The 27999-nt window shown below is 37.8% G+C and overlaps 2 protein-coding genes across 2 annotated transcripts; one reads left to right on the top strand and one right to left on the bottom strand.

Annotated features, from left to right (window-relative positions):
* The first annotated feature begins 10484 nt into the window (after positions 1-10484).
* On the top strand, positions 10485-14301 carry LOC130725534 (pectinesterase/pectinesterase inhibitor PPE8B-like). The gene is made up of 3 exons (XM_057576754.1): positions 10485-10770; positions 12998-13519; positions 13604-14301. The coding sequence occupies exons 1-3, from the start codon at positions 10485-10487 to the stop codon at positions 14299-14301; spliced, it is 1506 nt and encodes a 501-aa protein (XP_057432737.1).
* Positions 14302-21567: 7266 nt separating this feature from the next.
* On the bottom strand, positions 21568-24674 carry LOC130725533 (uncharacterized). The gene is made up of 9 exons (XM_057576753.1): positions 24438-24674; positions 24176-24350; positions 23931-24077; positions 23643-23833; positions 23309-23455; positions 23046-23172; positions 22620-22811; positions 22192-22417; positions 21568-22108 (listed from the first exon to the last, which is right to left on the bottom strand). The coding sequence occupies exons 1-9, from the start codon at positions 24672-24674 to the stop codon at positions 21568-21570; spliced, it is 1983 nt and encodes a 660-aa protein (XP_057432736.1).
* Between the last annotated feature and the right edge of the window lie 3325 nt (positions 24675-27999).

The raw sequence follows: 27999 nt of genomic DNA, 5'->3' as shown, positions 1-27999 counted from the left end.
AGTTCGGGTACAAATGTTGGGCCTGATCTTTGGCGAGGTAGAAACCGCGCTCGCGGTTGTCAAGGGCGATGTCAGCGGCTTGTTCCCTCGCCTCAGTGGCTTTGGCCTTCTCCATCGCCAGCTCGTCCTCTAGTCTTTTGATCTTTGCCAGTTGGGAAGCAATCTCAGCATCTTTCGTGGCGAGGGCCTCGGCATGAGTTTCGGTCGCTTTCTTGATCTCCTCGGACGTAGCCTGCATCACCGCCTCCATGTCAGACTTCGCCAAGGCCAAGGACTCCGCAGACTTTTTCTCTTGCTCCGCCAACGCCTTCTTCACTAACTCCAGCTCAGCGCACAGTATGGCAAGCTCTGACTCCTTAGCAATCAGCGCCTCGCCTCGGGCGATCAAGTCCTTCTCAGCTTGCTCTTTTTCCTTTTTGCAAGCTTGAAGGCTTACATCAAGCTCATCTGCTTCTTCCTTCATCAGCGCCAGCTGATCCTCCAGCTCGCCGATTTTAATCCCCGCCGTGCCAATCATCTTGTCGGCATAGACTTTGTCTTTTCCTGCCTGCGTCGCCAGTTTGTCGAAACGCTTTTCCCAAGCAGCGGCGGCTTCTTGATGCTTAGCAGTTTCGGTCTTCAACCGCTCAGCTTCAACGGTGGCGGCATTGAACTTCTCAAACGCGTGGGCAAAGATGCACCCAGCGCGTAGGAGGCAAGCAAGAGTCTCCTCCTTGGTGTCATTAAGGCCCCGACTCAAAACTTCTTTTTCTATGGCGTCACGGTTAAGACCCGTAAGTAAGAATTCTGAGGGTTCAATGGCGTTGGGGAGCATATTATAATAGCTTGAAGAACCGACCTCGGGAGCAGGGGCTTGTTCAATTTGAGCCGCTTCAGAGGTAGTGGCAGCGCCAGGACAGAATTTTTCCCCTTGATGAGGCGGGGAAGGCATGGAGCCCGCATCATGTGTTGAGGGCGGGCTGGGAGGCGCATCTTGGCGAGAGGGAGACTTCGGGGTTTCATTTTCTTTTTCCTTCTCTCCAACAGGAGTGTCGGAAGACGCAGCAGCTTTTGTGGCGTTGACGCCGGCGAGTTTCTCGGCAGCTGAGGATTGAGAAATGTTGGTGGTTCTGGCACCGACGGAGGCGGCTGTGGCGCCAGCAGAGGACTCAGCGGCAACAGCAGCGGTCGCACCGGCGGTGGCAGGAGTAGAAGCTGGTATGGTGGTTGGCTCGATGGCCGCGGCGACGGAGGCTTCAGTGACATTTTTGCCTTTAGGCGCAGCAGCAGTGGTGGGCTGAGCGCCAGGGTTGGATGTGCCGGCGCCGGCGGAGGCTTTGACCAATCTTCTCCTCTTGGGGGCTTTGGTGCTCTCGGCTTGGTTCTCAGCACCGCCCCGTTTTTTCACGTCGCCCTCAGTGTTGAATTTTGGGGAAAAGCGAGCCATTCTCCTCTCGCGGGCCTTCAGGAGCTCGGCGTTCGTGAAATTCATATCTTCTGTAACAAATAAAAATACGATCAGTGACAACATAGGAGACGAGAAAGGAAATGTCAATAATAAAAGTGAGCTATGGGTAACCTAAGTATTTGGGAGTTCTTGAGAGGTCTGCGCCCTCAAGGACTGTTGTGCAGTCAAGGATAGGAAGTGGGGCAAGGAGATTAAGAAAGGCTTTGTCGTTGGCGGACAAAGATTCCTCTGAAGGATCGGTGATCCCATTGGGCTTCTCCGTCCAGTAAAGAGGAAAAAGGGCGGTCCCGTCTCTAAGGGTGAATGCCTCTGGGTAGGCGGGATGAACCGCCACACGGAAGTACTTCCGTGCGAAGGAGGACTTCGCGTTACTTTTGTGGGGATGCAAGCACTTCCGGCCGGCTCGGGCCTTCAAGGAAATCCATCCTTTGTTTTTGATGGACTTGGGGTCGACGTCGTAGAGGTAGAAGAAACTGGTGGGGGATGGGGCGATGCCGACAGCGGCGCTTAAGATTTCAAAACATCGAATGAAGGCCCAGGCGTTAGGGTGGAGTTGGCAGGGAGCCGCGTTGATGTCGCGGAGGACGGTTTGGACAAAGGGCGAGAAAGGAAGCCTGATTCCAAGCTCGCTAAACATGTATTCATACGCAAAGAAAAAATGGGATCTCTTTACGTCGCCGTCTGGCTTATGAAGCCAGGGGCGGTCCCCAGGACTGCAAATCCAGATCCTGAGTTTGGCGTTAAACTCATCGTCATTAGACAAACCACCCAGGGAGTTCACGAACTGCACGATGAGATCGCTATTCTGGAAAATAGAAGGTTGGTCTATAGCCTCGTGAGTGGGGGCTATTTGGACTGGAAGGGGCAGAGTGGCGTAGGTTTTTAGTCGGTAAGGTGGGATCTCCGGGACCTCTAAACGGAGGCCGCCGGCGGCGGTGGCATCAGGGTCGCTTCCGGAGGAAGAAGAGGAGTGGTTAGGGGAGGTAGGGCTTGAAGTCATTTTTAGAAGACAGTGAAGTGAAAGAAAGGAAAAGACGAGTATGTGTATGATGCAAAGATAAGGACAGTGGGACTCACCGGAGTAGGATGTGAAGAGTGGGTAGCGGAAAAGGTGATAAGCGACGGCTCCGGAGCGGAAGTGGGCAGAGGGAGTTTGGTAAGCGATTAGGGAAGTAAAGAGGGGTCTCGGAAAGGGGTGACTGTGGGGAAGAAGGGTTTTTATAGGAGAAGGGGGAAAGTTGGAAGGGTGACGCGTGTTGGACGCGTGTGGAAGGTTGGAAGTCATGATGGTTTTGGGGAGGTGGGTCGCGTGCAATGGGGAGTTACTGCGCACGATGGGACGGTTATGAAAGGTGAAGTGACGGCTCCGAAGAAAGAGGGAAATTGATGTAACCGACACATCACGTGGGGCAGTCACGTGGGGCAGATAGGGATTTGAAAGGGTTTTAAAATAAGGGAAAGCGCGAAAAGCCTCGCCACTATAAAGATCAAACACCATCGCCTGACAGGTGACACCAACAACAAAGTTCAGTCGCTCGCCGGGGTTACCGCCAGTCAATGATTGAATGATCAGCACATGACCCATGCCTGCCACCTTTCCCGCCGGCGAACGATCATACACCTGCTCCAACTTATCGCCAATACGAAGTAATCGTTCTCGCCGCTTGTGGACTTGTGGACTTGCCAGCTCGGGTTGCTCGTCAAGTCAGTGGACTGGGTAACTGAAAATGCTAGTTTCCTTTTGCTCACGCCATGTTGGCGATATAGTTTACTTCTCTTTTCTCAAGCCATGTTGGCAGTGCAGATTCCGGTGTACTGTAAAACATATGTAAAAGCATTTAAAAGACACACTTAGCTCTCGTACCTCGAGCTCGGTGTCTTGTGGACTAGTGGACTGGGCGAGCCCCTAGAGGGGCAACGCCCAGCATGTATCCCGCCCTGAGGCGGGGCCCTGGCCTTCAGATGGGCCTTGACCTCGGAGGCCCAATTGGCCCAATAGGTAGTACCCAAGCTCTATAAATAGGAGGTAGTTATCAAGTGTAGGGGACTTTTTGGCTCATTTGATGAATGACACATGAAATTCAGCATTCTCTCTCTCATTCTCATTCTCTCTAGCACAATCCTCTACTCTCTAGGTACTATACCTATCCTCAATGTTCATTCCCAGAACAGACATCAAAGCATGGAGGGAGTCTTGATTGTGTTTCGTCGGTGGCGACATGGTTTTGATCTTTTGAGGCGACATATGTTATCTAGCCTTAGCAATTTTTTTTTTATAGAAGCTTATTTTAGGCAATAAATCAACCTGAATACATCAGGATCAGTTCGTGAATCGTGATTGTTTCTATAGAAGCTTATTTTAGGCAATATATTTTTTTACAACACTAACTGTTTCGTATCTAATAATAAGGAACAACTATCAAGTAATAATTGTTGTTTTTGCACACCAGGTTACATTTTCCTATAGTTTTATCATAGAATATGAGAATTTGTTACCAAAGGGAATATGTGCGTTGAAACATAAGACTACAAAACTGTTGCGTAATAGGAAACATTTTTCGAACCTATACACCGTTTAACTATGGCGAAAAATAATGCATGTTGTAGTCCATTATTGAGAGGATTTGTATCTCGATCGACTCATTTTCAATTCTATAAATTGTTTGCTTTAAAAAAAGTTTAATTACTATAGACCGATAATGTATAAATATTTTACACTTTTGATAGAGAGGTGGTAGAGGTGCTGATCGACCCTTCTCTTTTACGTTTGTGAATTGAAAGAAGAGAAACAAGAGTGAGAAGTGCTTGAAAACCCAAGCGCGGACACAACTCAATGTTAACTCTAGCTCTATGACTAAGAAACCCAAACCAAGCCAATGCAAGCTAGCTACCAATTGTCCATTAATAATGATTGGGCCCATGGCGCATCACTAAAGTAGTTAGCTGAACTTTATTTTGCAGTCAATATTGCATCGTTTCATTACTTCAGGATGCTTAGACAAATAGACAGAAAGAGATATATATGATTTGGTACGTGTAAGCTTCATGTCATGTGAGACCAACTTCAGAGCATGCAGTCACATTCAGGTTGCACCTGACTGGAAAATAAATAGCTTAATTATTAATTATGTGCCAATTGTAGTATCCAAGATTGACAGCAACCTATATATTAAAGGACCATCTACATCAACAATTCACCATTGCGCTTAATTACATTAATTATAAGATTCTCATCTACACATGATTTGGTACCTGTAATTAAGCATCATGTCAAGTGAGACTAACTTCAAAGCATGCAGTCACATTCAGCTTGCACCTGGAAAATAAATAGCTTAACTATAAATAGCTTAACATTTATCAGGTGCAAGCTTAACTATTAATGTGAATTTAACAAAGCATTGGGTGAACATTTATCAGGTGGCCGAGCGTTGCTTTTGACTTGCTAGTACTGGGGACGTATTTGATTGTACTCTTCACTTTCTTGTTCATCACACAACTAGGGGTCTTGATGATCTAATGTGAAAACTGCATAGTGAGTGACAACAGGGGTATTTGAATTTCCACACTTCTTTTCTTTACTTTTCCTTTCAATCGTACAAACTTCATAGCCCCGAAAACCACACCTCTTCTTCTTTAAATTATTTTATTCTTACTTCTTCTTTCTCAGATTTTTCTTCTATTTTTTCTAACTTTTACTTCTTAAATCCATTCCTTAATGGCTATGATAGTAAAGATGTAGTACTATAATTGATTGTTACCTTTTATCTAATACATTATGTAGATAGAAAAAATTGTTGAAACTTGAAAGTGCATGCATGTGATCAAAAAATAAAACAAAGCATTGGGTTGCTTAACCCATACACAAAAGAGATTTCAAGAGAACTGGACAACACCGGACAGGTTTTTGGCAAAGTAACTTAACAGCATCTTCTAAATTTAACCAAAGGGTTACCCTCCTATAGCAATATATCTCAATTGTAGCAAGCCCAAAACTAGCATGAAAGAAAAATAATGCATGCACATTAGCATAGAAGAATAATTAAAGCTCTCCACCTATCTGTTTTCCACTCATATGGCTCATATGGCTTTCGAGAAGATAAGATTTTGGGTAACTGCATGATAATTGAGGGTAATTAACAAAACTTGTAAATTAACTAGTGCTTCAAATTTTTATATGAAAATTGCATTTAAACATAATTTTTAAATATATTACATATTAAAATTTTTATGTCGAAATATTTTAAAAAAAACTATTTGGCTTAAATAAAATTTTAATCCCTACAAGATACATCATTTTTGTTTTTCATCCCTGAAAAATATTTATTTTGTTTAAAATCCTCCCAAAATTATATGTTTTGTTTTTAGTCCTTGCCTTCACATTTTTCATCCAATCTAAATTGGAATAATCACACTTAATGTACGGGTACAAATGAATAAACACAATAACCATTTAATACAGTAACTATTTAACTCATACCATGTGTAGTTCCATTAAGATTGGATGAAAAATGTGATAGTAAGAACTAAAAACAAAATATTTAATTTTAGGAGGATGTTAAATAAAAAACATTTTCAAGGACGAAAAAAAAATAATATATTTTCCAAGGACGAAAAAAAAGATGCATTTTGTAGGGACTAAAAGTTTGTTTAAGCCAAATTATTTTTAGTGATATTTTGATAATCATTTATAAATAAATGTGAGCTTGTTTGCGATTGTTGACCGTGATCTTATTTTTCTACGAACCGAGACCCTCTCCAGACAAAAAGACCAGCAATTGTTTGCATGCAAATTGCCTGGAGAGAGTCTCGTTTCGTAGAAAAAAAAAAAGGTCAGGGTTAACAATCGCAAAAAATATAAATTTGGGGTCTAATAGTGCATTTAAACCTAAAGGAAAACTTGACAGTAGTAAATGATAAATAACAAAAGTTTATTACTTTTAAAGTTAACATATATTATTAAAAGGCTTAATTGCAACTTTGGTCTCTGATGTTTACCAATTCTATGATTTTAGTCCCCCACCTAATTTAATTACACGGATGGTCCCTGACTTTTCTGGTTGTCTGCAACGTTGGTCCTGCCGTTTATTTGTTAACGTAGGAGGCTTACGTGGATGTCCAATTGGAGAGAGAATGAAGGATTGAAGAGAGGGAAGCATGTGAGTTGCACGTGAGACCTGCAACGGTCATCTTCTACCCTCTTCCTCCTTAAAAAGTAGAGCACCCTGAGGAAGATGTTTTGAAGCTTGAGATTGAGCGTAAAGGGAAGAGATAAGAACGAACGAGTCCCTGGAGGCGAGGAAGAAGGTTGAATCAGTTGCTGGTCTCTTTCTCTCAACAATTCGACTTCCACATCAGCTAAGTGACCATCCACATAAACCTCCTTCATTAACAAATAAACGGTAGGACCAACGTTGCAGACGGCCAGCAAAGTCAGGGACCATCGGTGTAATTAAATTAGGTGGGGGACTACAATCGTGGAATTAGTAAACGTCAGGGACCAAAGTTGCAATTAAGCCTATTATTAAAAATACTGTCATTTTGTAAATTAATCCTTTTTAAAATTAAATTACATAATTAATAAGCTATATATGAAATGGTTTTGATTGAGAATGACAAGTGAAGGTTCTATTTATTGCAAATACTTTAAGCCTCCATTCAAAAAAATAAACTCTACAAAAAAACTGTCATTTAGTGGGGGGTTTTTAACGGGGGTTTCCGAAATCCCCGCAAATATCGTTAACTTTTTAAAGTTAAGGGGGGTTTTACTAAACCCCGTAATTAACTCGCGGATTTTTTCTAATTTTCCCTCGTTTATTTCAGATCCCTTTTCTAATTACCTCTCTCACGACTCACACCTCTCATCTCTCTGCAACTCTCACCATGAAACCCTAGATCTAGCAACCGATCGTTGTTTCTCCACTCTCTTCTCTCACCGATCGTTCACTCTCTTCTCTCACGGATTTTTGTTTTCGAGCGCAGAATCAGTTCTTGAAGAGCGATTGAGTTCGATTCACTGCTCAACTGTTTCATGGCTTCACCGCTCAAAGGTTGGTTCATTCTTCTTCAACCCTCTTTCTTCGTCAATCGTTCCTTCAATTTCAGCATTTTCTGTTCTCTGATTTGGTTTCGCTGCATGCGTTTTCGATTCTCTCTGCAACCTTCGCTGTTGCTGTTGTAACAGTTTCGAATCATTTGAAAATTGTTTGATACTATCTATGGAATTTTTAGCTTGCGTTGGGAGTAGATACCTAATTTTCTTGGTATTTTTATCCTGGTTTCTGAGGCATACACACTGTTCGGTTAATTGATTGCCTGAATTTATAAGCATATTACCATTGAAGTTTTAATGCCTATAAACTGTTCGACAAAATTCCTGACTGGTTTTCTCTCTTTCCCTTCATGTCTCCGTTGAGTTTTTTGATGCGAATCAAGTCAGTATGATGCTTGCTGATGGTGTTCCGAGAACGCTGAGAAGCTGGATTGAAATGGGACTCCGGGTTTGAACAATCTAACTTTCCTTATGCTATGTCGATTTGATGGTTTTTGTCACTCGTAATGGAACATGAAAATCTGAATATGCTATGTCGATTTGTCGCTTGAATGATTGTCAAATCTTAAATAGCTGAAGTATTAGACTTGTGAGTTAACATGTTTGCTTTGATGAAATCTGACACATCCTATTAATACTATTACTCACAAAATAATGAGTACTGAAACTTCCACATGGTGGATAAACAGGTTCTAAGCTATGACTTTGTCTATTGGAAGCTTGGGTACATCCATTGTTTCTTCATGATATAGTTTCTACTTAAATTTCATCGAGTTGATTTGTCTTTCAAAGCCAATAGCTTATCGTTGTGACCACCAGTGCATATGGCACCATACATGAATTTCCATGATTCCGTAGTTTCTTTTATAGCATTAGTAAAAAATGTTTTAATGTTGCTTACTTGGATTCAGGTTATGTACACTTAACCCTTGACATGCAATTATTAGTAAAAAATGTGAAACTGAGGCTGCGAGTCAGGTTAACTTCATTACCTTCATAAAACCTAGAGCATAAATTTCATAAACCTGTTACATGGATGATATCACTTTGCATTTTCCATGTAACAACTATGCAATATACACTATTATAATGAGATTCCTGATGATGGAACCACTTTAAGCTTAGTGGGACAAATTTAACTTTATCCTCATACTTGCCTAAAAAATGACAAACAAATCAGCACATGTTAGAGTATATATGATTTGGCTTCATTTCCTAATATTCTCTCAGTTCTCATTGCTTTGTGATAGTATGTGTGACTGCTTGGACTTGTTAACAAATAAGTTGGACTGTGTATCCTGTTTTCAGGTGCTACTTCACTTTGTTCCAGTTTGCAATTGCCAGTCTTCTATTCCACATCCTAAGTTCCTAACTCTGAGTCTCTGACCAAAGTACTACATGTCATTTATAAAAGTGTTCTGCAATTTAAAAACTGTTTTTAGTTCAAATCGATAAATTAAAAAAAAAGTTTAAAATGAACTCTTACTAATTTTTCAGATTATAGATGCCCTGAAAGTATTGCTCATGTGCCTAGTTAAAAAATGAGATATACACTTTTCATCTGCAAATTATAAAATCTTACCTTATACTAATGTGTTAGTCTAGTGTGTATGGATTTCTATGTAACTGAATGATGACATCACCATAAATTTTTGTTATGCTGAGTTATCAATTTGTTAGAGGCAGTTAGATGGTTAGCTACTGTTGAAAACTTTATATATGTTGTAAATCACAGTGTTAATTCAAGAGAAGAGTTCATTCAGTTCACTCTAAACTTCTCTCTCTCTCTCTCTCTCTCTCTCTCTCTCTCTCTCTCTCTCTCTATTTACTATCTCACTATCTAATTCATCTTGGAAGGAATTGGATGAGGGGCTCATGAAGGTTAAGGAGATGGAGATGAAAGACTTCGAGATGTTAGCCGATAAGTTCAACGACCTACTACTTTCCTTGATACAACAGACCAACGATCTTAGTGGGATATGCCGCAAACACCGGTGAAGTCACCGGTTTTCCAAGTATGGTTTTTACGACTAGTTTTCACATATCAGTTTCTGAAGAATTAATTAATGGGTTAATAACTCATTCAATATTTCTTTTTCATGTATCTAGGGGTCGTGAATGAATGGAGATATGCTTAAGCTAGATGGATCGAAAGAGGAAACGAAATGAAGTATTCAAACTGCTGCTGCTGTATTTTGGAAGAAACTCTCAGCAAAGTATTTATCTAACTCTAGTCTATTCTGTCAATATATGTAGGTATTTATTGGTTAACTTAGATAAACTTGGTTTGCACATGGTGGTATAACAAAGAAATGCTCTCTTACTGAGGTTCTGTACTTTTGCACATTTAGTTGATTTTGAGTATTATTACTATCACCAATTAGTTAAGTTGGTTGTCTATCATGAAGCTTGCAGACTTTTCCTAGAAGTAAGTAGACTTCTAGACCATTCTATGTTTCAATTTTCATGAGGGATGATAAGTTATCTAGAGGTGCTAGAGGTCCCTAATGACATAGAAACAGTGTAAATAATCTCTTGCATTTAAGGGAGGTTGAAAACTCCCGTTAAAAAATGCTTGTAGATAAGGGAGGTTTAAAACCCCCGCTAAAAACCCCCGCTAAATTTATATGCATGTACCAGGGTTTGCTGAAAAACCCCGTTAATGATTTGTGGGGAGTGTAACTTCGGGATTTTTCAAAACCCCCGCTAAGTAACTCGCAGGGGTTGAAAACCCCCACTAAAGGCAAAAAAAACCCCGCTAAATAACGTTTTTTTTGTAGTGAAACAATAATCGATCAGTTCATCACTCTCTCCAACGAACAACACTCCCCTACCATCTATATAAAGCAGCACCTCCACTTCCTCCTCACTACAGCATCACGCTCTCCTCACTCTCTAGTCTCTTCCTCCTGCTCTTCTTCCTTATATAATCTCCTCCTCCTCCACCAAGCTTCCTTATTAATCACCTCCAACAAAACATCTCACACCATGTCAACCACCCGGTCCACCCCCACACTCATCTTCTTCTTCTTCTTCCTGGCCCTATGCTATAACCCCTCATATTGTGCTGCACAAACATCAAACTTCATCCACACTGCAAGAACAGTACGTCATGTTCTCAACGATGTCACCAACGTACTACGGGATGAGCTGAGCACCATGGGCAGCGTTGACAACTCTCGGTTGTCCAACGCCATATCGACGTGTTTGGAGCTGCTGGATTTGTCAACAGACGAGATCGGTCGGTGCATGTCAGCATTTGAGGGCTTCGAAGGTATATCATCATTTACTGTGTACATACATGCATGGATATATGTAGATAGGTTACTGTGTACATACATGCTGTAGTTCTTACAATTTTTTTTTAATAAACCTGTAGTTTTTACAAATATTTATTTTTAAAGTAATGCAACTTTTTTTTTAATTATCAAGTTGATTAGTATATTATATAGAACCTTTGTGCTAACGGGATATTTTGTACTGTTGTATCCTCACATGTGACTGAGATGTTTTTTTCTTATGCTTATTATTGAAATTTGTTGAGCTTTCGAAAAAGAAAAAAAATCTGGTGTAACTATATTATTTTGAAATTGCCACTGCCAGTAGCTACACCTCATCATTTTTGTTATTTACATTCATTTACTAGTGACGGAAAGCAACCGTCACAAAATCCTAGCATATAATATAAAGAAAGTAGTGACGGACTTTATCCCTCTCAAAACTCCGTCGCTAATCATTTCCTATCTTCACTAGGATTTTGTGACGGTTTACGTTCGTCGTAAAGAGTATTCCGTCGCTAACTAATTTGGGACGGAAAACTTCTACCTTCCTTTATGCTAGGCATTTGTGACGGGTTTGTTTCGTCACTAGCTGAAAAAGTTAAAAATAAAAATAAAAATATCGCTACTGGCAGTGGCGATTTCAAAAGAAAGAAAAAGTGAAGTAGCTTAGTAATTAAAAAACAATTGCACTACTTTGGTAATTATTTGTTTAAACTATACTATACATGTAGTGGTGGAACTAGGAAAAAAATTTGAAGGGACCAAAGTAAGTAAGATTTCAATACATGAATATACACACATAAAAATAAAGATTAGACTATATTTATATACATGAATATAAATATTGAAATTTTATAATAAGTTTTTTCATGTTTTAAAGTTTTTAGAATTGATAAATATTTTTTTACCTTTAAATGACCTTTTTATAACTATATATTCACACAAGTCTTTCACTAAAAAAAAGAGATTCTTGTACTTTTGGTTGTTAGTCTTTTAGAGAAATTTATCAAAAAAATAAAATAAATAATTGATTTATTAAATGAATTATTTTACTCTTTGCTTGATAAATGTTGTTATCTTAAAATTGATTTCTTTTCAAATCTCATTTTCTATGAAAATTCAATAGAATTTGCAACGTTATATATATATATATATATATATATATATATATATATATATTGTTTTCTGGGCTATGAAAAAGTTAAGGAGCAGCCCAGCCCAGGAAAAAACACAATAAGGAGCAGCCCAGAGAGAGATTTGTAAAAAATGTAAAATATTACTTTAAAAGTCAGGAACGGGAATCGAAACATGCCCCGGAGTAATAACGTGAGAATACCCCACTTACATATATTTTCTGCAATGTTTTATATATATAAAGAGTTTAATGGATATGCACTGACAGTATAAAATAGTTTTACACAGACATCCAATTGAATTCCGTCAAATCAGAAAATATCTTATTTTTTTAATTAAAATTAAAGTCAAATGTAATTATCTCTCATATGTGGCATGCTTTGATTGGATGACTGTGTAAAACTATTTTACACTATCCATTAAACTCATATATAAAAACTGTTATGAAAAAGTTCTACATCATATGTCATAGAAAATTTTCTATAGCCCCCTATGTCCCTTCATGGTTTCACGCATGCATGTAAAAAAACTGTTACTGTGTATTGAGCTATTTTCTTCGTTTCCTACTTTCCTTGTTGGATGTTGGCTGTAGTTTTCTAATGGTTTTGATTTTGTTCTTTTTCTTTTTGTTCGAAAAATAATGATTCATTCATGATGGGTCAAAGCCCAAAAGAAGTAGTCTTTGCCACAATACAATCAGCCATTTCCACAGACCCGTGTTAATTGACAATATAGAACGTGAGCCTGTTAGCTGACGGGAGAAGCAAAAACAGACTAGCAAGTGTCCTGGCATCAACTATTTCCCACTATTTGAGACCAAAAAAAACTGTTTCCCACTATTAACTCTATTTTTCTTATCAAAAAAATTTGATGAAGGCCTGGATATTAATGCTAAAATATATTAATTAACTTCTTTTTTTTATAAGCGTAAAAGAGATTAATAATAATTTTTGAACGAAACAAATAGATTAATAATATAAGTTGGTTGTGTTTATAATTTAAATTTATAAGACCATGGGTTATACTTTGAGAGTTTTTTAGGGCGTCTCCTATAATATAATTTAAGTTAATATTGTTTTGTCTTAGGCAAGCATGAGGGTACTGGAAATTTGAGTTCAGATTTGAGGACATGGCTGAGTGCTATAGTTGCTGATACACATACATGCATGGAGGGTTTTGAAGGCACCGACAATGGTCGTGTGAAGGATCTGATATCCCCCAAAGTTGACCAAGTGAACTCGCTAGTTCATGAGCTTTTCACCCTTGTGCATCATGTTTCACATCAGTCCAACAGCCAAGGCCAGGGTGAACTTCCTCCGTGGGTTGATCCTAGGGACTTGCAGTCCAATGTAGATCTTCCTGATGCTATAGTTGCTGCTGATGGGAGTGGAGAGTTCAAAAGCATCATGGATGCAGTGCGTGCAGCTCCAGACTTTAGCAGCAGACGTTATGTCATCTACATAAAAAGAGGAGTTTACAATGAGATAGTTAGCAAAGGGAAGAACAAGTGGAACTTGAAAATGGTAGGAGATGGTATGGATCTCACTGTCATCTCTGGAAGTTTGAGCTACCATCAGAATTTGACCACATACTACACAGCTACCTTGGGTAAGAACACTCCAAATATACAGCTAATTAATATATTAATATATTTGATATTTTTCTCATTTTTCTTCCACTTTATGTTTGAAGGTGTCGATGGAAGAGGGTTTATAGCACAGCGCATATCCTTCAGGAACACCGCAGGGCCTGAATATCATCAAGTTGTCGCTTTGAGATCAGCAGCTGATCTTTCGGTCTTTGACGAATGTGAGATTTTCGGTTACGAAGACAGTTTGTATGCTTATTCACAGCGACAGTTCTACAGATATTGCTACATCAGGGGCACGGTGGACTTCATATTTGGACACGCCTCTGCGGTTTTCCAATCCTGCAATTTATTGGTCAAGAAAGGATTGCCAATGCAAAAGAACACTATCACAGCCCAAGATAGAACAAGCTCAAGCCTAGCATCTGCGTTCTCCTTCCAGTTCTGCAAAATATCAGCAGATCTCGACCTTCTACCCTTCGTTGGCTCCATATCGACATACCTTGGAAGACCATGGAAGCAATATTCTAGAGTTGCTTTCATGCAATCCTACATGAGTGATGTGGTGAGCCCTGAAGGATGGTTGGAGTGGAGTGGTACATTGTATTTAGACACATTGTACTATGCTGAGTACAATAACTATGGACCAGGAGCTAGGCTAGATAGACGGGTTAAATGGGCAGGCTTTCATGTGATTACTGACTCTAGCCAGGCTAGCGAGTTCACGGTGTCTGAACTCATTATGGGGGAACAATGGCTACCTTCAACTGGAGTAGCCTTTGTTCCTGGATTAGGGAACTAAATAAATGTAACTTGAGCAAAATGATGATATCAATAAAAAAGACTCGTTTCAGTACAATTATGTGTCTTTTAATGTGTTTCAAAAAAAATGTATCTTAAAAAAAAAACACACTTTAACCCTCATTAAGGTTACCCCAAATTCCCAACCTCAACTACACGTTACATACTCTGTGCCATGTTTTGCTTCATAAAAATAACAAAAAAATGTGAGGGCAGATCCATTGAAATTTGAAACTACACAGAAACTCCGAAGCCTTGTGGCAATGCATTGAAAGAAGGCAATTGTGGTAACAAGGTTCATTCTCCAATTAAGAATTGATAACACTAGGAGCTCCATTCTCTCTGTATTGTCTTTGCTTCAAAAACAAAACCGCTAATTTCAAACACCTTAAAGGTAAGCACAAGAAACAAACAGCATTCATCATTAAGAAACACCAAAATCATACTTCCAGGTCCAAAAGAACTGGCGCTTGGGTTTCCTCCATTTTGGCAGCAAGAGACAAATAAGAAATAAAGAAACTTAGCAACCAGTGAGGTGACTCATCCATGGACCATGGCTTATTGGCTTATCAAATTTTTTTTAATTTTTTTTGGTCAATTGGCTTATCAATTTGAAACTTAGGGTCTTGGCGAACCTATGGTCCATGCAGTGAATATATCACTACAAAAAAAAAACATGACAAGTAAGAGATATTGTGTGGGTCACAAAATGGCCAAAATCTCAGGTAAAATTTCACTGCCACTTCATTCATATAATATATGAAGTTGAGGTTTTAATGGGTTTTCATTTTCAATCGTAGCTACTTCCATCATCTTACATTTGTTTGACACGAAATTAGATATTGCAGTAAGCTGCATACAGTGTGTTAAGTGTTAACTATTTAAGAGTTCTATAGACTATAAACGCATTGTCCCTGTAACTTGACTTGGTGAATGGCTCAGGTCTTGCTCCAAGTCGGTAATTGACATGCTTGATGATTATATTTTTCTTGATTTCTGTTAAAACCACAGATTAGACTATGCTTTTGATGAAATGAAAACACTGTAATTTATTTTTGTGGAGAAAAAAACCATGCAATTTTGTTTATGGAATGGCAAATATGGATGAGTTTGATACTTCATGCACACTAAGCTATGCCTATTTATCTGAATTCTGATTTGTCAATGTTGCATATACACGCTCATATGATAAAGGATAAAAATTTCACAGGGATTATATTTTTTTTACAATGAAAAAACAATATAGCTCCGATCCGGGGTCTTCATCGATCTCGCTGTGGAAGCCTCTCATAAAGCTTGGAAAACTTCGATCTCGCCGTGGAAGCCTCGAATATGGCTTGGAAACCTCCGATCTGATCTGGCTTTTGGAGTTGAGAGGAGGGAAAGGGGAGAGGAAGAAGGGACGCGAGGTAGTGAAGACAGATTTGAAGGGGTGAGAGACGATGGTGGCTGGAGAGCTCCGGGAAGAGGGAGGATTTGATGGTGGAGATGGAGGATTAGAGGTCGGAACAGCGGCGGAGAGAGGGAGGGAGCTAGGGTTTCACGTGAAGGAAGAGAGGAAATGCGTGGAAGAAGAGAGGAAGAGACATTTATACCCAGGTGACCGGTTCACCCGGTTTTTTGGCCATTTGGGCCTCTTTTGACCTGCTTGGCCAGTTTTTGCCTCTATGGACTCCTCTGATCAGTGCCTTTTCCATTAATCTTGTGTATTCATGGCCACGACCAACTTTATGGCAATGAAATTGAAAATATGCATTCAATTCTTTTGATTTTATCAATCCAATAATAATGGTAATTGAATGTGCCATTGATGGCTTTTAATCTGAATATTGAATTGTATCAGGAAAGGGATCCACGACAATTAATAGCCAACAGTATTTGGCAAATAGACCATCCAATTAAAGAAATGATAATGTTTCATATTAATTTCATTTTTGCTGTTTTCTTCAAAAAGGGAAAAATACTTTGAGTTCCGTTTTAGGTTTTTTTTTTTATTTCAAACGAAACATTTTATCCCAATCAATGTTAAAAAAAAAAGCTCACAACCTCTAAAATAACCACAAATTTATTCGTATAAATATAAGTATCACATCAGAAACAATTGAGAATACAAGCCAAATCATTCTTCTTGGTAAAAAAAAAACGAATCCAAGCCAAAAAGAAATTAGGCAAAATATTTCAAATGGTGAATCCTATAGCAAAGTATTATACTCTGATTATTACCTTGGTTCTTGTTCTTGCTGGTAAGTACGTACTCTCTTATAACACTGATGCTAGATCAAATAAAAATGATGTTGAATCTCAGTATTGGTTCAATCATATTATTTATTTATCTTTCTCAAAATTCTTATTATTTATTTACTTTTGATTGTTTTTATATTTTGGATCATAGGAGAAGTAAAGGTGAAAGGACATACATGTATTGATGATTTGGGTCATTGTGGTGCTAAAGGAAGTTGTGACCCAAGGTGTAAAAGCCAACAAAAAGGTGGACGAGGGATTTGTAACGTCAAGGAGGATGATTGTGCATGTATTTACAGTTGTCCGCTTACCGCGGGAGTTGGATGTCAAGATGTTTTAGGTACATGTGGTTCTGTGAGAAGTTGTGACCAAAAGTGTAAATCCATACACAAAGATGGGTCAGGGTCTTGTTACTTAGGCTTGTGCACATGTCTATATTATTGTGGACCTCCAAGTCTAGGAAAACTTTAATTAAAAGTTTTATGACATGCGATTTATCTAATTTCTTCATTGCAGGCTGTGTATCCGCCTATGGAATAATTATGTTGATTATGAATTGATATAAAAAAAATTTCTATTTTAAAATATGTTTATGCAATTGTAATTTTACTATTTTTACATATTTTATTTTGAATTCAGATTCAACAATAAATTATTATATTTTAAATAGAAATGGGCTGAAAATGACACAAATGATTAAGATATAGCTCTAATTCTCATCATAATAATAATAACATATTTAATTACTGTTTTATAAAAAAGTGGCAGTTTGATATGAACTATTTTAAAAAAAAAACTTTTGTAAAAACAGTTGTTATTTAAAAAAAAGTTCAAAAACTAAAATTCTATCCAATGGATGTCGGTCACAGTGGTTAAAAGTGGTTGTTTGAATCCTTAGATCAAGAATTTAATTTTTAAGAGCCGTACTCTTGAGGTGACCTTTAACATTCACCACACCCGAGTAAAAATTATGGGAGCAATTTAACTAAAATAAAAAAATTTAAAACTCTAAAACATCTTAGAGATATTTTTAATTTTTAAGTCACATATTTGTCTAATATATTTTTAGAGTACTTTAGAGTACTCTAAAAATCTCGTTCAAACATTTTCTTTTTCTTTTTGGTATAGTATATTTTTACAAGAGTTTTTTTTTTTTCAATTAAGAAAACAGAGAATCAAACAAAACATACGAAACTGATAGAATTGAACCCAAGAGATATAAAAGAGGTTTTTGTTGTAAAATTTTACTATTATATTATTTATTTTTAAGTTAAAAAAAAGTAAGTGATGATCCATGTAATGGTTCAGTACTTCGTCCCTCAAACAAGTAATTAGAGATTCGTGGAGCGAAATATTAGTTAACCCCCTACTACTTATGCGGTGATCGTGGAGCGAAATATTAGTCTCACCACCCGCAACCAAGAAAAAAACAAGGTAACCAATGATATTTAATTATTTATTTATTTTCACAATTACTATACTTTTAGTTTTTCATCATTTAAATCATATATTTTTTAAAATTCATTTAAATCTTATTAATCTTTTAATAGGTTTTCATTTTTTGCTGTATTTAAAATTCTATGAAGTGGATTATATTTTCATCCGTTGAAATCCTTAAATATAATTATTTCAAGAATGTTCTTGATCTGAGCACTTAAGGAAGGGGTAACCCCTAAAGGTGTAAAGAGATTATACACAAGACCATAATTAAATAATTTATGTGTTGATTAGAATAAGACAAAAGTCCTTTACAATGGCACCCCAGCCCCTATTTATAAAGGTTCCATGGGCTTTCCTAAGTGCCCCACTAATGGGCCCGTTGGGCCTCATCAACGGAGGCCCAACTCCCTAACTCACGCTCCTTGCCCCCCGGCGAGGGTCCTGCCTCTATCTGAGGCCTTCCTGAGCGAAGTCATCCCGACAAAAAGGGCTCGTCTAGTACACAAGTCCATAAGACACCGAGCTCGAAGCATGAGAGCGAATGTGTCTTCAAAATGTGACTGCTAATCTCTGTTCCCTTATGATCCCTTTAGCAGGTCGCCCCGCCACTTTCCACTTGGTACAACGTTCCTCGGCTGGCGGTTTCGACCAATGCGCGGGAACTATTCTCAAGCTTCTAGTTGCAATAGCTTCCCCGCCCAAGAGATCACCTAACCACGCTATTTGGCGGGATCAACTAAAGCCTATATAAAGCGCATAGGTCGCCAACATGGCGCAAACGAAACACGAATCGCCAATTGGCGAAAGAAATACATAAACTACCAACTAGCGCAGGAACTAGAAAAATAACGTGAACTCCTGAAGGACTCGTGATGTTCCGCCACATGTGAGGTGACTCGCTGAATAGAAACTCGCTCGCGCCAGTGAAATGGTCTCTTGCCAATCTCTCCACGCCTTTGCTCCTTGTAGCGTCTTTATGGACCGAGTTACTTCCTGGGCGAGTTCCCTAATATGGTGAGGGGGCTCGCCCAGTCCACAAGTCCACAACATATTGAGCTCGAAGCATGAGAGCGCAGTGTGTCTTCAAGCTGAAGTCGTCGCCGCATAATCTCTATGAGAGGATCTGCCTAATATGCATACATGGGTTAGGGACTAAAACGCACCTTTGCTCCGGCGAGGGATGAAAATCAAGCATTTGGTAAAGGTTAGGGACCAAAAACTTATTTAAGCCTTAAAAAAATTAAGGAAGCCCAATTCCAAAATGTTTAAAAACCAGTATTGGAACTAATAGTTACCATCCCCACTAAAAGTGGTTTCACTATATATCATTTCATTGTAATGAGTACCTCTCAAACAAAAAGGAAACATTATCATTTGCATATCTTTCTCCAACAACTACCTCCTCAGTAAGTAGACATTTTTCAAACCACACAATAACACAACTAAATTATGTTGCTGTTGTGTTTACCGAAGAAAGGTTCCCACAACAACATAAATGATTTTAGCCACAATGGAATGTGCAAAGAACGTTGGACCTAAGACAACTTCCAGCCACTAAAATGCTTCTAGAGATCCCATTGAGATCTTAGCACTGAACAAAACAACTAAGATGATCACATAATCACTATGTGATCAAGCTTGTAAAATGTCATCAGTTGTATGGCAGAGGTTTAGCAAATCCAATGAATCATGAGCAACAATGCAAACCATGAAACAAAAGCTTTCACTATAAAAGATAAGGGCTAAGAAGCCCGCATTGTATAGCGAGCAACGAAAATCAATATGGCATGGTGTTATCAGTCGGCAAAAAGACCCTACCAAATAACACTTACGAGAAAGATAGAAAACACAGGGTATAGAGATAGAACAAGATATAAAATACTAAAATACTACAGACTGGAAAATAGTATTTAAATTAAAGCATATAAAATCTAGACCAATTACATAGGATTCTCTAAATAATATGTTACTAAGCTTTATATAAGTTTCTATGTCATTTAAATCTTCTAAACAAAATATTATGATTACTCCTAGAACATTAAATTCTAAATTTAAAAAGTCAAGGATCCTTTGAGACCCTGAATTTAATTCAAAGGCATTAGAGTCTTTTGAGAATTATTGTTGTTATTAATAAATAATATTTGAATTTTCCTCTAGAAGGGGGATTGGTTACTTGAGAGTGGAATATTCATAGTGTTTCATGTTGTCAGATGAGTAACTGAATGGAAACAAAATTCATTTTATTATATTTTTTTGAAAGGGAAATTAGGGGGTTTGGTTTTAAGAGAAGAGTGATAGAGTGTTTCAAATTTGAAAGTTGGTTTCAGATTAGTAAGACAAATGACTAGATCCATTGCTATTAGGAATAAGATTTAAAAATAACGTGAAAGAAGGGAGAAAACCACCGGTGTTGCTGCAGAAATTGTTGAGGGGTTGTTTCTCTTAGTTGCCCTCCAGTAGCTTATATATAACACTTCTTCCCTTGAGATGAATTCATCGGTTATCTTCTCCCCTTCTGAAAATTTGGTTCTGAGTGTACATGCAATATTATCTCCGAAGGTGAGGGTGGTTCCAGTCTAGAGAGTCATGTATACTGTGTATATCAAATCGTATTGCTATCTGAATAAATCATGCTATATCTGTATATATGTGGTAACCTTGATTGTTCTTGACTGAAAATCGAGATCTGTTTCTAAGATTGGATAACATGCTCCCAATTTGTCTTACTGTTTTGAGAAATTCTACACCCCCTTTCGCTGGTATTGACAATTTCGTTCCCAACATGATTATGGTACCAAATATGATCATTTAATCTCCTTGCTGTAATTGTTATCTTTTGTCTTAGTCGTGATTTATCTGGTTGTGTGCTGATTGATGCCTTAACATGCTTAAAGCCATAGAAATTCTCAAATTCTCTTTCTATGCTTGAAGTGGCAATGAGATGCCAGTCGTCCCATTGATTGTCCCGCCTCTTGAGGCGTTTTCGGAACCGGTTGTTGGTAGCTGCATGTAGTTTTAGGATTAAGACCACTAATTGATATTTGACTAACCCTATATTTGACTAATATGTTTCTGTTTTGAATTTATTGATTAATTTTCTTTTTGTGGCACTAACCCCTCTTACTTGGTATTTGCTATTTGGGCGCTTATCGCCATTAGATAAGGATGTTGCACCGGGTGAAGTATGAGCTCTTCCACAAAGACTCGCCTGACGCGTGGGAGATAGACCACGACACGTGGAAGGTTACCTACAGTGGTTGGTTTGCAGTTACAACTATTTTCGCTGATGGACGTCGCACGTCAGAATATCACATGTCGTATCAGAACTCAAGTATTCCTTTTCCTAGCCTGGAATCATAGACAACATCATGTTGTTAACATTTTTCACACTCTCTAGTGTAGGAGACAACAAAGCTCGCTCTTCAAAATACTTATAATTCTTCATGGTCAAATTATGTAAAATTTCAGGATAGGTGAACTGGATCAAGCTATTTAAAGGATATTCTGAATCATCAATTAACAAATCTTATGGGATTTCAATTTATGAGTCTTCACCACCATGAGGATTCAATTTACCATCACCAACCTAAAGAATCCATTCTGCAAAATTTTTAATGTCTTCTACATCTGATGTCGAGGGACAGTTCAAAAGTCTCATGTTTTTTGTGAGCTTTAGAACCGTACAATACTTCCATAAATATGAAGCATTAATAGCAGATCCAACAATATCACTTCTACTGCCTTTTGAGACAACTGGTAGGATTTGTCTGAAATCCCCACCAAGAACTACAACTTTTCCACCAAACGGAACATAGTCAGCAGATCCCATTTCTTGTCTCATCACATCATTTAAAGTTCTATCAAGTGCCTCAAAACAATATTTGTTCAGCATTGGTGCTTCATCCCAAATAATCAAACTGGTCTTTTGAAGTAATTCCGCCTTCTGTGAGCCTTGTTTTATATTGCAAGTTGAGCACTCATTAATTGATATTGGAATTGAAAACCTTGAATGTGCAGTTCTTCCATCCGGCAATAACAACGATGCTATACCACTTGAAGCTACATTCAATATGATTAGACCTTTAGCCTTGAATGCTGCAGACAAAGTGTTCCATATAATGTTTTTCCTGTACCTCCAAATCCATGAAGGAAATAAAGGCCTCCTTTTTGGGTAAAGACAGCATTGCTAATTTCTCTATAAACATCCAACTGTTCATATGTTAATGAACGCAACAGGTTCTGATGAAGCATTTCCATCTCATTTTTATCATAATTCAATTCATCCACAATAAACTTATTGTCAAATTGCAGCCCTTCACACGCTTCAGGGAAAGGAAGGCATGTAAATTCTTTAAGAGATCTTCCATTCACGTGCATTAGCTTCTCAATTTCAATTAAACACAGATTTTTTAAATCATTATCATCAATCCGAAGATCTGCACATAAGCATAAAATAATTACATAAAATAATTATATATATTCAAATAGTTCATTTCAAATAAATATATTTTCTATAACTTATGATATTTAATATATAATAAATAATTATATCATACTATCTTAATAAAACAACATACTTAGTACAAATTACTTATTATATAAATTGTAAAAAATTGTAATTAAAAAATTTAAAAATACCTGGAATCCCTAACAAATTTCTTTTACTATGCACAATCCCATCTGAAAGAATCTTCCATGTCTTTTCCCACACTAATTCCGGCTTGTTCATTGTATTTGAAGTTATCAAGAACACGAACAGCTTACGTAACTGATTCCCAGATCCAAGATCACTTGCTTCCACAATTGCATCTATATATTCACGATCATCAGCTAATAATCCAAGTGCAAAACATGCATCATGAAATGTTGGATAAACAACCCCTTTAACCGTTCTAATGCTCTCAAAGGTTGTGCACCCTTTCTGAACGGTTAGCAGAATCCTCAAATAATAAAGCTCTCAAATTCCAGGAGGCACATATTGCAATCTACCAATTGAGTACCCTTTCTGTCTTCTGCGCCAACAATGAGAATTGCGGTCATATACAAATTTATTTGGGAACTCACCAAAAGTTAAATTTTTTGCATCTTCAAATTGTTGATTCGCCCTCATCCAGGCCAAGAACATTGTTAATTGAGAAGATGGCTTGCTTATCACAGCCTCAAGGTCTTCATCATCTCTAAACAATATTCTCTGCTCATTTTCCAAATGGAAATTCAACCTTTTAACTGGAGGCCACAGGTGATGAATTTCAAAAGACAATTCTCCACACAGCTTCACATGGAGTTAAGTACCTGCAATCATAGTATTGTTTGATTTCATCTCGGACCTGACTACTGCTATCACCAGAGTTTTCATTTGTTATATGTACACTGACTCTATCTGGCCCTTTGCTTACATATTTAAACAGGTACTTTATAGAGTTTGATTTATTGCAATACTCCACATTAATATGACCTCTATATCTCATTAGTAGCTGTGGATTGTATGGAACAACAAAACCATTGTCCATTGGAACACCATTTTTTATAACAGTAATTCCAGTATCTCTTCTCCTATAAACAGGATATCCGTCCTCATCTATACTGGTTGACGATTGATATTTTTTTGGAAAGAATTTTGTGCATTCCAGCACTCATGCAAGGAGATTTTGGATAAGATACGCCACATGGCCCATGCATCATGTAACGTGATACTGCTTTACTTAGCTTAGGAAACAAAGCTGGATCCGGCAACTCTGCAGATATATGCTTGTCAATATCAGCGCATGTAACCATCTTATGACCATCTTTCAACCACAACAAAATGTGAGCATGAGGCAACCCTCTTTTCTGGAATTCTATAGTATACATTCCTGTAAAAAAACTCATTCATTGAATATTAAATATTTCATGCATGTAATAGAGATATTCTTACAATATATATACTTTTTTAATCATATACTATATTACCTGCTTGAATTCCACCAAACACAGCACCTTGTTTGAAATCAGCCATCATTTGCTCTAGTTTCATTTTGAAAACTCTACAACATATATCCGGCCTCTCATCTGCACGAAGGTTCCTTTGACGAACATATCTTTTAATTTCACTCCAAGCTGCATTGCACATAGCAGTTATAAAAAGGTCCGGTGACCAAATTTTTTGCAAATGGCCATAGCATCTTGGCAATTATTAAACATGTAACGCATCCCACCCATAAAAGATGAAGGTAGTATAACACGCATGCCGACTGTAGTAGGATCAGTCTCCCCTCGATCAATAGCTTCTTCCAACTCATTAAGAAAATCTGCTCTGATCAAATTCTGGTTCCTTCTAATAAATGATAATCGTTGTGATTCAATCATAGTGTACGTGTCAACCACAAATTGCTGAAAGAGTCTTCTACCGAGTAGAATATTTCCATACTCTACTTGTCTATCTTGAATTCTATATGCAATATATTATCTGAGACTAACTCGCAACCTTGTTATGTCTTCATTAGTCAGGTATTCCTCACTGTATGGTATATCTTCATGATAACCATCATCACCATAAGGAAACATCAAAGGATATTGCAGAGGTATGAATGCAGTATGTGTTTCATGAATTCTCTGCAACATTCCATCACTTGTTTTAACTATAATATCTCGTCCAACCTTCTCACTATTAAAATCACCAACAATCAATGCTGCAACTTCATCACAAGTAGGCATATTATATGTCCACGGATCTCGATCTCGACTTCAAAATAATCTTAAAGATAATTGAGTTCCTTCATTTTCATATAAGTAATCTCGAACACGCTGAAATGATTGAGCTAATTTGTTGTGTTCGTCTACCATGCTTTTTAAGTCACTCACAATACTAATGTCAATATTTCCTCTCTTATCAGAAGAACTGCACATGCAACATTCATTGTCATTATCTACTAAAAATTAGCTACATTTAACAAAAAAAGATAAAATATTTAATTAAACATATAATATTAATATATAAATTTTAACCTGAAATGTGTCATTCTATTGTGAAGCTCATTATGCGTGTCATATATATATAACTGCGCAAATTTTGGAGCTTTTCCTGTTGGTGGAAGCAAACTACCAATGCGATGATAATTTTGACCACTCAAAATAAATTGTGGAGGACCACCACCATCATTAACCGAGGAAACAATCTTTCCACCAATAGATGTAAATGCAAACATACTATTATAACATCTGATGTTCTCAAGGAAGTTCTTGGATCTATGGTCATTTCCTGTCAGGAGGTTGAAAAGCAACGCAGGAGGTTTTTCTAAGTGAGGCAACACAATCTTACCTTTCATACAACATATTGAGAAGTTTGGAGATGATGTGTTCTTCTTCTTATTCAATCTCTCATCATACCACATATTAGCTTTGCAATAAGAACATGTGAACACATGATCACCAATATCTAAGATTTCTGTAATCCACACAAACCGAATAAATTATTAATACATGAGAACAGTTAAAATTAAATATTAATAAAATATACCGATAAAAGTGAGTACCTTCATTTTCAGCAACTGCATACTGTTGCTCAACCTCTATATCCACCAAATTTATTTGTTCATTATTACTCAATAAGTCATCTTCATTACTTCTGCCAACTTCATGAGTTAATTGACTACAATTATTAATGGACGGAGGCCGCCGGCTGCGGTGGAATCAGGGTCGCTTCCAGAAGAGGAAGAGGGGTGATTAGGGGAGTTAGGGTCTGAGGCCATCTTTTATGGTCAAATGAGGAAAGGGGGAAAAATGAGTAGATATATGATGCAGAGATAAGGGAAGGAGGACTCACCGGAGAAGGATGTGAAGAGTGGGTAGCGGAAAGGGTGATAGGCGACGGCACCGGAGCGGAAGTCGGAAGAAGGAGCTTCGTAAGCAATAAGGGAAGTAAAAAGGGGTCTCGGAAAAGGATGATTGTAGGGAAGAAGGGTTTTTATAGGAAAAGGGGGGAAGTTGGAAGAGTGACGCGTGTTGGACGCGTGTGGAAGATTGAAAGTCATGATGGTTTTTGGGGAAGTGGAGCGCGTGTGATGGAAGTTACTGCGCATGATGGGACAGTTATGAAAAGTGAAACGACGGTTCCGGATAAAGAGGGAAACTGATGTAGCTGACTCATCACGTGGGGCAGTTAGGAATTTGAAAGGTTTTTGAAATAAGAGAAAGCGCGAAAAGCCTCGCCACCATAAAAAACAAAGCGCCATCGCCTGACAATTGCCAGTCAACACTTGGGAGATCAGTACATGACCAATGCCTGCCACCTTTCTCGCTGGCGAGTGGTCGCTCACCTACTCCAACTAATCGTCAGTACGGAGCGATCGATCTCGCCGCGTGTGGACTTGTGGACTTGCCAAGTTTGGGTTGCTCGCCGAGACCAGTGGACTGTGCAACTGAAAATGCTTTTCCTTTTGCTTAAGCCATGTTGGCGATGTAGTTTTCTTCTTTTCTCTTGAGCCATGTTGGCGGCTTAAATTCCAGCGTACTATAGGATGCTTTTTAAAGACATTTAAAAGACACACTTAGCTCTCATACTTCGAGCTCGGTGTCTTGTGGACTTGTGGACTGGGCGAGCCCCTAGAGGGGCAACGCCCAGTGTGTAGCCAGCCAGGGGCGAAGGCCTGGCCTTAAGTTGGGCCTTAGCTTCGGAGGCCCAATTGGCCCAATAGGTAGTGCCCAAGCTCTATAAATAGGGGGCGGTTACTATTTGTAAGGGACTTTTTGCTCATTTGATGATATAGCACATGAAATTCAGCACTCTCTCTGATTCTGTTTCTCTCTCTAGCACATTCTTCCACTCTCTAGGTACTATCCCTTCCTTCAATGTTCATTCCCAGAACAATTAACATCTTCATGAGCTGTATTTACATTCATTTTCAGTGACAGTTTCCTCTTCTTAGTAATGATATGCTTCCTATGCATCCTTGCTTGTGCATAACGCAACTTTCTTACTTTACACCAATCTGCAAAATATTTTAAATAGACATTTCAATAATCATACTATTTGTAAGTATTAAGACACTTAGTCTGAATATTGTACAAAATAAAATTTATATATTCCTTTGGAAAATTATACATGTTTGTTGTAAATGTTGCTAAATTATTATAGTCCTTCAACTTACCTTCAGGATATTGCGCTAATTCAGTAAGTGTTGATGATAGATCTATCTGCACATGAGATATCCAATCTATTTTCTCTTCATCATCTACAATGATTGAGGACGCCCCTGGTATTGATTGCAAAGTATTTGATATATTTGACAATGGACTTCTAGTTGGAGTCGTCACAGAAGAAAATCTTTCTGGACAACCATTACTTTCATCTACAAATTTATATAAGTATTATCATTATATACTCAAATAAATGTGTAGAAAGAGTATTTAAAAGTTAAAATAATTCATTCTATAATAGTAACTGACATGATAGTGAATGAGGTCCTGAATGGGCCGATGACATATTGTTCTCCTTGTCATAATCGAATGCAATATTGCCATTTATATTGAATTTTGTTTGTCTTTTATTGTTCAAAACATTTTTCCGCAATTGTCTAGCATCTTTTGATGACATTGATTTATTAAAGCTCCCATTACCTGAAACATGTGAATATGAAATTGAAATAGCTCTGTAATAAAATTGAAACATCTCTGTTAAAAAAATACATTACTACTAATAAACCTTACATAAATGCGACTATAAGATACTAAACAAATATATTCATTTCTACGGCAAAAAAGTATTATAAATTTTACATAGATACCAGATCTATTTATATAATATCCATATATAAATTTATATTTTATTATTTCTAAACAAATAAGGAACAAATATAGTAACTCTTACCTGTTAGTGTTGTCAAATTTCGTTGCCCTAAGTTTGTGGCAAATACGTTGCTCCTGTTATCTGCTGTAAAATTCTCACGGAAAACATTTGATGATTTTCTTTTTTCCTGCAATTCATAAATTCTTCTATTCCGAGCTTTTGCACACATATCATCAATTTTATCCATTTTTCTTA

The sequence above is a fragment of the Lotus japonicus genome, chromosome 6 (assembly GCF_012489685.1).
Source record: "Lotus japonicus ecotype B-129 chromosome 6, LjGifu_v1.2".
Lineage (NCBI taxonomy): Eukaryota > Viridiplantae > Streptophyta > Magnoliopsida > Fabales > Fabaceae > Lotus > Lotus japonicus.
Note: the sequence above shows the minus strand (reverse complement) of the source record. Positions and strands in the feature narration are given on the sequence as shown.

Excerpts from the sequence above, each read along its gene's own strand:
- LOC130725534 (XM_057576754.1), top strand. The coding sequence starts at position 10,485 with ATGTCAACCACCCGGTCCACCCCCACACTCATCTTCTTCTTCTTCTTC. Across the intron at positions 10,771-12,997 it reads AGCATTTGAGGGCTTCGAAG|GCAAGCATGAGGGTACTGGA; the intron begins GTATATCATCAT and ends GTTTTGTCTTAG. Across the intron at positions 13,520-13,603 it reads ATACTACACAGCTACCTTGG|GTGTCGATGGAAGAGGGTTT; the intron begins GTAAGAACACTC and ends TTATGTTTGAAG.
- LOC130725533 (XM_057576753.1), bottom strand. The coding sequence starts at position 24,674 with ATGCCTACTTGTGATGAAGTTGCAGCATTGATTGTTGGTGATTTTAAT. Across the intron at positions 23,456-23,642 it reads TGATGCATGGGCCATGTGGC|CTACTAATGAGATATAGAGG; the intron begins GTATCTTATCCA and ends TACAATCCACAG. Across the intron at positions 22,812-23,045 it reads TGCAAAAAATTTAACTTTTG|CTGATGATCGTGAATATATA; the intron begins GTGAGTTCCCAA and ends TTGGATTATTAG.